The 12112-nt window shown below is 35.8% G+C and overlaps 1 protein-coding gene across 2 annotated transcripts; it reads right to left on the bottom strand.

Annotated features, from left to right (window-relative positions):
• Nucleotides 1-350: 350 nt before the first annotated feature.
• Nucleotides 351-10232, bottom strand: LOC103937048 (villin-4). Of its 2 annotated transcripts, XR_007252106.1 has the most exons (24): nucleotides 9980-10232; nucleotides 9514-9651; nucleotides 9209-9308; nucleotides 8828-8896; nucleotides 8504-8740; nucleotides 8196-8373; nucleotides 7983-8115; nucleotides 7475-7637; nucleotides 7229-7376; nucleotides 7002-7102; nucleotides 6293-6448; nucleotides 5506-5574; nucleotides 5346-5414; nucleotides 5069-5206; nucleotides 4793-4921; nucleotides 4292-4439; nucleotides 4161-4171; nucleotides 3359-3499; nucleotides 2815-2940; nucleotides 2666-2731; nucleotides 1478-1805; nucleotides 1183-1385; nucleotides 896-1086; nucleotides 351-798 (listed from the first exon to the last, which is right to left on the bottom strand). XR_007252106.1 is itself a non-coding variant. In XM_048567800.1 (23 exons), exons 2-23 carry the CDS (start codon nucleotides 9567-9569, stop codon nucleotides 973-975), a joined length of 2883 nt encoding a protein of 960 aa, XP_048423757.1. In that variant the 5' UTR covers nucleotides 9570-9651; nucleotides 9980-10232; the 3' UTR covers nucleotides 351-972. The 2 variants fall into 2 exon arrangements, 1 of the variants encoding a protein (XP_048423757.1); XM_048567800.1 differs by having other exon boundaries at nucleotides 351-1086.
• Between the last annotated feature and the right edge of the window lie 1880 nt (nucleotides 10233-12112).

Raw genomic sequence — 12112 nt, 5'->3', positions numbered from 1 at the left:
GAATGCTTCAGAGCTCATGAAGGATCAGCTCATGCTCTGATGGAAGTAGTCCGACCAGGGCAAGCTGGCCCTAGCTGGGCTTTGATGCTGGTGGGCCTGGGTCGCATTGCCTTTGGTGAAATAATGAAATAATGAAGAGAAATGCAGTCCAGACTACCAACATAAATGCCAAGGATTTCACAATGTGCAATTATAAAATGGTACTTTTCGGGTGCGTAAGCTGCTCTTAACAACTTGAGTTACAAGCCCCATACATAAATTGCATCGTTTGATTTTAATTGCATTATTTAAATGGACATGGAAGTCAAGAGAAAGATAAAACATAAATGGGGAGGGGAGGCAAAGAGAAGGGCACAAGTCACACTTTTATTGTCAAAACAGGAGCGAATTGGTTTTTACATTCTGCTGTACACACTCTTCTCATCCTCAGATATCAACACAACCTAAGTATGCATATGCAAGCCCCCTAATTTTCTCTACAGGAAATCAATTTCCGAAACCCATAAAAAGAAGAAGAAAAATAAATCAAATTTTGAATAAAAATTTGAAAGATGAAGGACAAAAATGCAAGCTCACGACAAACCTGTGACCAGAAAGAATACCAAGAAGCTAACTAAACCAAAATGCAAACCTAGACATCCAAGATTCCAAACCAACTCAAAAGGCCGAAGAGAAAATAAGACGAGAAAAATTGTTTGTTGTTTCTGTTCAATCATGAAAACTAGCTTCTCGGGAGCAGAAGCAGCTAAAAATGCACTGATGCTGTCCCTTTCACTCCTGAGAAATTGTGTTCCCCCACTGTAGGAAGAAAGAAAGCAAAATGTTAACTAGAATGCTCCGTCGGTTAAAAGTCAACGAAAATCAAACTCTACTTTCAGAAGGAAAGATCATGTACAGCTTTGGTGGGCAAGCATTCCGACGCATGCAACATAAACTGCAGCAAGCTGAAGAAAATGAAGACTACGAAGAGATTCAGAACAATAGAAGGGCCATTTTAAGCTTGTTCTGTTTCCACTTGGGCAACTTATGGAAAGCATCCTTTGCCATACCGAAATGCTCCCTGAACTCCTCTGCTGACAAGTAAATCTGCTTGTGCCAAACCCATATATTAGGAATTTAGGATAAATTGAATACGTATGCTTATGATTCCATAACCATTGTAATGCAATTCCAGTATGTTACCTCTCGCTTCGTCACATCAATATCCGTAACAGGATCTTCTGATGTTGTTTTAAGGCGTCCATATGGGTGAACTGGGAGGTTCTCATCTTCTGCTTCACCCTCCTTCGCATCTTCCTGAATGGTGAGGGATTCTAGTTTACTGGTCATAGAATTCTCCTTGTTATTTGTCTCCTGTTGTTTTGGCTTGGGGGGCCCTGGGCTCACTGCAGCCGTAGAAAAAATGCTTTAAATTTAGTACCTCTGAAGGAACTGAGTGAGACAATTTTTGTGTGGAAGGAGCTTAACAGATACTTACTTTTCGGCGATCTTGGTATATTAGATTCTCTTGCTGGTCCTGTTTTATCAAAACTAGCAGTGAGTGCTGCTATAGCAGATGATTTTGAAGCCAATTTTGATGAATCTGGAGTCACAGATTTGGGGTACAGTTTTGTGACCATTGGAGGTGGAGTTGAAAGGTTTCTGGCATTAGCATTCTCAAAAGTAGCAGCCAGTGCATTGAAAGCTGGAGATCTACCCCTCACACGAACTCGATCAGGGCTGAAAGACATGCTTCTGGAACGCTGTGATTTTTCTGGTGCACTAGACCTTCCACCATAGGATACAGGTGCTCTCCGTTTTGGTTTCTAATCAAGCATTAGATAATGAATTAGGAAATAAATATTAAGCACTAATCAGGCAACAAGGTGCGACAAGTTGCCTGTGTAAAGTCAAAATGTAGGAGGGCCACACTTGCATTAATCACACAGATCATAACACGGTGTGACTATTGATGGTTGATTAATATTATGAATACTAAGCTCTTTATTGTATACTTCCTGTGTACTTGGATTTCACCTGTTAAATAAAAATTCATCTTACTTATAAAAAAGTAAATTGAGACTTACGTTTTCACAAACAGAAATTTATAACACACAAAAACACTGTGGCTCTTAACTCTGGCATATACATTTGAGCGTCCTAACCCACCCTAAATAGAACCACCGAATGGGATGGATCTTATGAAAATATGGGAAGATATATGGTACCTAGTCAACTTAATTTGGCCTTTCAGTTAGCACTGGTTCCAAAGGTGCTACAGCTAAGATTTGAAGGGATTTTATCAATTCAGATGTGAAGTCCGCAAAACTTACGGACACAGAGAGTTTAAGTCCCAAATTCTACACCTTCTTTGAATTTGTGAGACAATCATGGGACAGTCAATATTTACTTAGAACTTATGACCAAACAAAACACCAAAAACCAATATATATTTATATAATATTCTTCCTATAATCTCTCACTACAAGATATCACAAACTGTCCACTGAGTTTTGTGTGACAATCATGGGGTTGTAGTCAATATCCCATAAGACTTACTAGAATTTAATCAAAATTTTAATCAAGTATGCCATAGAGAATTCAAAATAAGCATAGATAATAACAAACTCATAAGACTACTCATGATCAACTTCTTATTCAATCAATAAGACAAAAGGAGGCTTACATTTACAGTTGGACTACCCCCATTTTTCAGTATAGTAAGTTTCCTTTGGAAAGAGTTCCCGTGCATCTGTACCAAAAACATAAGGAAAATTAGATTCTCAAAATGATCTCAAATTTTGGTGATAACTTGATAATGATTATAGGACTCACAGAAGATTTTGCAGAGTCCCAAGTGAAGAACCGTGTGAAGAAAGGTGGCTCACTTCCTTCCATGATGATATATATTGAAGCTTCACGAGATAATTGTTCCATGAAAAAATCATGCTCAAGAAATTTCTGTCAAAAGTTAGAATTGCCAACACATAGTAACATTAGAAATCTTAAAGATAGTTCACACAATTGTAAACCAATATGAGAAAACATAACTCAGATTAAGCTTCTACCAAAAGTTGAGAAAATTTCAAAGAAAGTGACATGTATCTTAAAAGATGGTTGATACAGTTGTACCGATATTACAATCTCATGTCAGATTACAAAGTTATTGAGGTAAATAATCGTGTAGAGCAATATTATAAGTTTCTAGATATAGAGAAACAGGTTTAGATTTAAGAGTTTTTATTTTGCCGTGGTCCGGCGGATGGTGCATAGCAGGCTTAAAGGCAAAAGGACATTGTGTTTTGATAGTATAAATACTAGCTTGTGAACAAAAGTACAGCTATGCTATTGCTTTCAGACAAACTCTAAAAAGTCGTACCTCCCCAATAGTTAAAGCCTGCACCCTATCCTTGAAGTTGACCTGTTGGCCAACCCAAACAAAGATGTCTACATGACAATCCAAGATGAATATATCTTCAGTCATCAAATCATCCTGGGTGAAGTTGTATATCTCTACTACCTGCAACAATGACTTCAGTTTAAAGCTGTGTGCAAAAATAAATCCATAGTAATATTGCACAAATTTGATCAGTTGATGCAAGAAAGCCTCAGCCCTGTAAGTTTAATGATTTTAATCACCTCATTCTTAACTATCATGTGTTGATAAAGACAGGTGTCAGACATGTTTCCCAGAAACTTAGACACAGGGATGAGCGGATATCTATTTTTCTGGTTTTTGAAACCTAACTTGTGCAATATAGTAAGTTCGATAGTATGCTAGCATGAAATATCAAAAAATCAACCATGTTGATTTATCATGTCAGAAATGCAAAACATAACCGTTTATAACTTTTCTTGTGTTTTGTCAACCCTTTATAACTTTTCCCTAACTGAAACAAACATTTTTGAAGTATTGGTATCCAAATGAATGTCTGAAACAGGGTCACAAGAATCTCGCGTCCTTAGGTTTTCAGAGAAGGTTGCTTTTTGTTGAAGCAGTGTCTCAACTCGTAAGGTTATGACATAATACAAAAAATATGTCACGTGAAACAATAGTATAAACAAAAAGTTCAAATAATACCTGTACTGTTTATAATACATATAACTGAAAAGATCCTGCATTTAGCATAGTCTAACATTACTGTTGTGGTGGATTAGAAATGATAAACCAAAATATGTACCTTCAAATTTCCTGAAGATTGATGTCCAGTGTAGTTATAATCAGAACAACAGAAAGGGGAGAAAAAGGTCAAAAACTTTGTGGTTAAACCAAATTGAAAATTTCATCATCTAGCTCAGACAAGTTTCATACCATTTGAGAAGGTGCAAGAAAATAGGCGGGGGTCGCTTTCACCAGATCTTACAATCTTTTGGCTGGGATACTCGGTCTTTCCTCCTAACAACTCCCAAAACTGTTCAGACTCGGAATTTTCCTTTTGCATTTTCGACTGGAGATCCGGCTGTAGATAATTCAAAGCATATAAGAAGTAGATTAATAAGCAGATCAACTGTAAAAAAATAGCATACATTATAAAAACCAATTCATACACAAAACAGATGATTACTAATAGAACCGAAAGCACCCTCATAAAATAAAATATTAGTAAGTTGAACCAACCAAATCGACTCTACTGTAGTTCACCTGCGAGTAGGATGACAATATTTATACAAACGACCTAGATGCAAAAATGCATGTCACAAGAATTACTAGCCTTTCCATCATTACAGATATGAACAAATATATATCTCACATAGAAAGGTCTATCTTCTATAGCACTTTCTATAACTATAAGAAACATAGAGCACAACAGACCTTTATTAAATCGAGCTGCCTCTCAACAAGTTCATGATCATCCGAGGTTGTGAGGCCTCCAGACCAGGTAAAGACAGTTGAGCCACTATGTAATATATAACAGTAGGAGGAATTCAAAGATGATGCAACCTGATGGCAGGGATTAAGAGAAAAAAGAAAGAAGGGATGATTGTTAACATCCATATACAGGACAGAAATATACAAGTCTATTTACTATGGGTATCGTTCTGTGAGCAAAACCAGAAGAAAAAGGAACGGAAGAAAGAAAGGACTTACTGCATCAACTTGTATTGCTTGCATATTATCAGGTCCAGATCCCTGGACACGAAATAATGCAACACCATCTTCTTGATATGTCTCATCTGGAACTTCTTTCTCCGCAACATAATTTTTGTATCCATCACTGAGACCACCCTGATAAATATCACATAGTCCATTTTGTGGTAAATTGAAAATATGCTACTACGTTCTAACGATGATTTCAAGAACTTTCTTTCTTTTGTCCTTTTATTTCAATATTACTTTTCTCTATGGCATCATAGATTATACAAACCTTCAAAACAATTATGCTTTGGAAGATTGAATGGAACTGAATTGGTTCATTTCCTTCATAGATACGAGCCTAGAAATAAAATATCATCAGTAAGCAACAAAGAAATAAGTAAATTAATTGCATCAGGGTAACAATAGCATTTTAGTTGAAGGAAAACTACCTGGGCAGCAAGAAATTTCATTGACTCAACCATCTTGCTTGCTAGTGATATAGCTGATACCCTTTCATCCTGTTTGGGGTAGAAATTCATATTTAGTAAGCCTTCCACTTGGGGCTAAATCTATGAACAAACATACATGTCTCTAATCTCATAAATATGCCACATGTAGCTTGGAAAGAGAGAAGGAACATATGACTCAATTAACTCGAAGAAAATTATTTTAGTTGAGTTGATGTCCTTAGAACGATGTGCATCAAGGCAACACTTCAAGCCTAACTGCTGAAATTTACAGTCACATTCCAAGTGCATGACTGACCAATTACATTGCCAGAAAATGCTCAAGATTTAAAAGCAATCTGATTTAGGTTGAAAATGCCTGATCTTTGTTTCCATACATTTTAGTTTCTACCATTTTCACATAGACATGAATAGGCATAAGAAATTAGCACATAATCCAGGAGCTTAGATAGATCCTTTGTTTCTAGAGAGGGCTAAATACTGACAAAGGATTCCGGTGGACAAACCCAGGTAATTAGAGAATTCTATGAACATATCATGGTTAAAAAGTTGGACTTTACCATTTCAAAAAAAAAATTCTGACTTTTCTATGGTACTCCTCAATCAAAACTTTATTCATGCGTAGAATATTATATGTGCACTTATTTTAACTAGAAACCTATTTGTATAATTTCCTGGTTTTTATAGGGAATTGCTGTAAAGCCTTGGAATAGTTTATGATATTCTGAGCATTGTGTCAAGATTGATAAGATGCTTGGTAAATTATTACCTCAACGCTCTGCTTTCCAAACCATGTTCCTATAAGGTGTTCCTCTTTATCCTCTCCTGGATATGCATAATGAAAAATATAGCAATCTCCACTGTAAAATTTTGATTGATCAGAAGATTGAAGGTTAATCTTTTCCTGGCCATTCACACGCCAAACCTGCCAAAACATGATAAAGCTACCATTAGCAAGATCACGTAACCAAAAGTCGACATGAGGTTTATATTCACATATCTTAGCAACAGTAATATGAAACTAAAGCAAAACCAAAATATAGCATTCCAAATGATTGTTCATGTTTCCCTAAGACCTCATTTATGATGAGTCAGAGATGATTCTTGTAGAATGTTACAACCCCTTAGTTTTATGGTTAGTATTCAAAACTAAATATGAGGCTTTCTAACCAAGTTCGTGGAATTTCCATACAGTTCGCGAATTGATTCTGAAGCCTTCCTCTTTTATATCTTCGTCATATGACATAGACAAATATCTTCCTTTTTAACTATTTTGAAAAGAAAAGACAAAAAGAGTGCGGTCAACTAGCTTTGTGGAGTTTGTGTTAACAAAAGAGGTTCTTGGTTCAAGGGAAGCTTTTCCATAAAGAATTGAACTAACAAACAAGTACTAGCATTTCTACGCAAGAATGGTTACAAAAGGAACCAGAAAAACATGAGAAACAAAAAAAAGTGCAATAAATATAGATATAAAGCACCTGCAAGTTTCCAGTGCAATCAATGTATGGTTGAGGTTCTTCTTTTACAGGATCAGCTTTCAACAGACCCTTCACATTAACCCCTTGACGCTTTAAGAGTGCTGCAGAAAGAATGAGAAGCAACAGAAGTGATATGAACATAAGGACAAAATATGTTGCAAGCAAGGAAAAGAAAAAGAAAAAGAAAAAGAAGAAGAAAAATCAGAAGCAAAACAGTCCAGACAGACCTGCAACCTTGCCCCTACCATCTTCTGACACAGCTACATCAGCTGTTTGGGGCCACGAATCAAATTTGGACCTAAACATAACTGTCTCAAAGCCCTCAATTACACGAATTATGTGGGATTTCGATCGATCAGGAGGACGGACTAGTTCCTATATGGTGAGATTGACAGAAAACAAGGGTTAATGAGAACATACAACACGATGCAAAATTGATGATAGGTGGAAAAAGCAAGGGCAATGACTAATACTTCTGCAGCTCCACTTGCACTCCTTCTTTGGTCAAGAGATGTATTTCTCCCCATCCAAACAAACACTTCCAACCCACAATCTAGAAGATAGCACTTATTTGTGTCTAGCAAATCCCTCGTCAAAGCATCACCCTCAACTGGTTCTGCCTGTCCCTTCTCAACACTTCAAAGGAAAATATCTTTCTTTCAGAACTACAATATCATTGGATTTCAAAACTCATAATCACAAATGAAACTTCACTTAAATAAACAAAGTTATCCATTATTATAGGCAATGCTGCAAGTATCTGACTTCTGTTTTTGTTGAAAAGAAGGGAAAATGAATAGATTTCTTAAATGGATCAAAGAGTTGGAAAGAAAAGGAATGGATGACTAACACAAGTACACTTATGAATGTGTATGAAGTAACATATTATGCCTTCTAAAAACAATGAGGTGCAGTTAATATGGCAGAGATCATTGTAAGACTATATATAATAGAAAAGGGTTAAATTAGATGGAAAGTTACCAAAGAAGCTTAGTAGGATAAGAATCAAAACTTTTGTCCTCATTGGTGGCTGTTTTCCTTGGAAGTGGAGCAAAACCACCAAATAAACCCCAAAATTCTCCACTTTCTGCATCAGCCATCAACTTTCCATCCTCTACAAAAGTAGATTGACTCAGAGAGAGCGAAAATGACAGTTAATATCATTTGAACTTTCCACTTTGTAATTTGACTTACCAATGGAAGCTATGTCACATTTCCCATCATGATATGCGTCTTTAATGTACTGGACAACTTCTAACGCCTTAGCTCTTTCTTGAATAGATGAGTTTGAACCATTAAATTGAAAAATTTTAGACTTGGTATCCAAAATAAAAATGTCATCATGGCTGAGTGAAGATCGAGCAAAAGCAACCTGTACATATGTATGCGTTAAATATGCAAACAACTTGCACATATGTGTGTATGTGTGTGACCATGCATATGTTATGTAGATCAACAAGTTTTATCCATCATCAGCAGAGAACCTATGCACATAGACTTGCCTCTTTGACATGGACAACATGTTTTCCTTGGCACACAAACAATCGTGTTTTGTGTTCTTCTGCCTCAGCATGTTTGAACCCAGATGCAACTCCACCTTCTTGAGGTATGATACATGGTTTGAAATAAGATAGGAACTTGGCAGTTTCGTGACCCTGTACTTCACGATACTGGACAGCACGTCCTCCAAGGGTTGCATCTAACTCAACTGTCTTGATGGCAGCAGCTCCAGCTTCATCCTGTTTTAACAGATCCCCATGTCAGAAAGATATGCCGAGAATTCAAAATCAGATAATAACTTCAACAGCGTAAATTGTAGAGTTTACCTGAGACGTATCCTTTCCAAGCCAATAATGAATCTCATGCCGCAAAGCCCCACTTTTTGAGGCTGTAGTCTGAATAGGAAGTTAATCAACTCAGAAGTTAGTCAAAGTATTGAAAATTCATAAAACAGGGCGTAACGCAAAATATAAGAGATTTAATATCCAGAATACTAAAGAGTATTTAGATTAACTCATATTTCATTAATAAACTTGTCACGTGGATGTGGCTCAGATCACGATAAAGGCAAGGTATGGTTTGAAGTGTTTGTTTAGGGAAACCAGCAATCACAAAGAAAGCTTCTGGACGTTGTGCAGTGTGCTACTAAGAGTAATCAAAATATATTGCTATGTGAGAAATGAGTTTGATTACATCTATTCACTTACTTTCAGGATCACATAAGAGTCCCCTGTAAAAAATTTGCCATAAGAGGACTTTGGGATAGGAGCAGGGCGAAAGTTTTCAATGCGCCATATTTCAAGTCCACTATAGATTGTCAAGGAGATAACATAAAAACCATACAAATCCAAACTTAAAAGAACAGAAATAGCAACACTATGTTAACAGTTGCCGTCTTTATGTTCTGTTTCCCTCATAAGTTGCATACTAGTGCATTGATTAGAAAAGTACGTCTGAAAGACAAATGTCAAAAACTGTAAAGAAGATGAATATTTCATGAGATAAAGGATACTCCTTTTGTCCAGCTCCCTGGAAAGCTGGATCCAAGTCTCTCATGGAAACAGCCATTTTGTTTTTGCAGCTGTATCTATTAAGTTATCCACAACTTTGGCAAGAAGATTGGCGTCAAGCTGCCTCAAACAATTTGGCACTACAAAAGAGCATACAAATGTTAAAAGGATTGATTACCAATAAATTCAGAAACAACTAGGTAGAATGGTACAATCCACAGTTCAGAAATAAGTGTCAGCTATTTGTTTAGTGAAACATTAATGAAAATAGACCCACATCAGAACATAGCAAAATGCACAAAACCAAAATTTTCTAACAATTGTACGATTAGAAAAGCATGTTACATGGGTTTATCGCATTGAATTCAGAAAATAAAACAGTAATTCACAAACCCAATGAGCAAAACATTGAAAAATAAACAAAATGGTAAAAAAACCCATGATCGAAAGCTTGAATTTTGAGCATACCTGGTGGTTTTTGGCGACGAAAATCCCAATTGCAGGAGACCCAGATCCAATCTAACGCAGATAAATTACAGAAAAAATTAAATCCATATTCATTTTCTGGAAAATTGATAAAGTGAGAGAGGGATGAAGAAAAATGAAAAAACACAAAAGCTGAGAGGAAAGAAAGTGGGGTGTGGGGGCTGCAGAAAGAAGAAGAAGAAGAAGAAAAATGGAAATTGTAGAGAGAGAGAGAGAGAGAGAGAGAGAGAAAGGTGATGGGAGAGAGAGAGGGAGGTTGGTTGGAGGGAATAATGAGCTGCCAGGCGTGCTTATCACTAACGGCAACAAAAAGAGGCTACACTCTCTCTCTCTCCCCCACAAAGCACGGATGAACTGTAAATTCCCCTTATTCAATTAGATATTGATTTTTTATTAACATTTATAGCAATTAAATTATTGTGTTTTCTGCCTTTTTTATGCTTTCTTTTCAGAATTTATTTGGAGGGAATTACTGCAATTTTTGGCCCATGGTAAAAATCATCACAAGTAAAAAACAAAAGGGAAAAGCTGAAATGAAAAAAAAAAAAAAAAAATAGAAAGAAACGCGACCTATTAAGTTTTGGGATCAATCAGTCGAACATGAAGCGATTATTGTTGTTGTTGGAGCTTCTGCAGCAGTTTCTCAAATACTTTTCTGGTCTGAATCACAATTTTCATTTGTTTTTATTTTTTGTTGTCTTTTTGTAAATTCAATAATTGTAAAATAAATTTAAGAAAGAACTGGAAGAAAAAGGGTAAAAAAGGAAAGAAAAGGGTGGTGGGAGAAACACTTTATGGTTGGTGGTGGAGAGGGCTGACTTCCGCTTTGCGAGGGTAAAAGAGAGAAAAACCGGGAAAGGGAAAAAGTCGGTCACCGGCCATCATTCGTGATTTGCCCATAAAGCCTAAGGTGGGGCGTCATGTTAGGGACTCCTCTCTCTCTCCTCTATCTAGGCATTTACATTTTACACGTCACAGGTTTAACATGATTTATCATTTAGAACTACAGTGTAATGATAATTCTCTCCATTTATAAATAAAAGGATCGATTCTAGCAAAAAGAGAATTTGAACCATATACTGCTAACTCATTGTGAGGCTAAGCCAGCTCTCTCCTCTTATTCTTCTTCACTTATAATTTAGAAATCTCATGTTAGATTTTGAATAAATGACAGAGATTATTATATTTGTGTTAAATTTGATACTTAGTTAAAGACTAGCCGATGATGCGGACAGCCTCCAAATATCTCCCTTACAATATCGTTGCATAAAAATATTGAAAATTGAAAGAAATACTGAGATGCTTTTCAAGTCATAAGGTTCCATTTTATCACATTACATAAAGTAAACATCATTTTATTCTATAAGTTGATTTGAACGTCTAATCTTTTGTTAAATTAATGACTTTTTAAGGTTATCATGGTACAAATGCCCCAACCCAATTATTATTTCACGCTTTTACCATGCTATCGATTTAATGAGTAATCAAGAATTCCATTAAACTGAAAGTACAAATTGACACAATTTTAATACCTTATTAGTATAATACAAAAAAAATATCACAACTATGTGGCCTTTCATAAAAATCATTCAAAAAACTATAAAATGTGGAATGTAGTTAGCATTTTTGTTTATATTTATATTCTCATATTTGTACGCACACATATTGAATACGATGGATCGTCAGATTTGGCAAACACCAGCATCTTTTATCATTTTGCACCCACTTTATCATCTTGTCCAATGGCGAATATTCGCAAAATCCTTTTTAACAAAAATTGTGGGGTTGGAGTTATTTAGTACTACGGTTTATTAGTTTTCTTTTTCATTTATAAGTTAAAAGTCTTAAGTTCGATTCTCGCTAAGGATGAATTTGAACCACATTATTGTTTGTCCATTATAAGGCTAAACCCACTTTTCCATCCGTTTAGCGTAATTAATATCGTTTGTTAAAAAAAAAAAATTAGTGAGGTTGGGTGAAACCCTAAATGCTAATAGTTAAAATATTTATATAACAAATATTGATAGAGGGGGCTGTTATTCACCAAACTTTTATGACATACAAACTCATTTTTAATGCGTTTGACAACAAAAACTCATTTTTAAGGCAATGACA

Source organism: the organism of the source record quoted next, unplaced genomic scaffold (genome assembly GCF_019419815.1).
Source record: "Pyrus x bretschneideri cultivar Hongxiangsu unplaced genomic scaffold, Pyrus_bretschneideri_v1 Contig46, whole genome shotgun sequence".
In the NCBI taxonomy this organism is placed as follows: Eukaryota; Viridiplantae; Streptophyta; class Magnoliopsida; order Rosales; family Rosaceae; genus Pyrus; species Pyrus x bretschneideri.
This window is presented reverse-complemented; position numbering and strand designations above follow the sequence as displayed.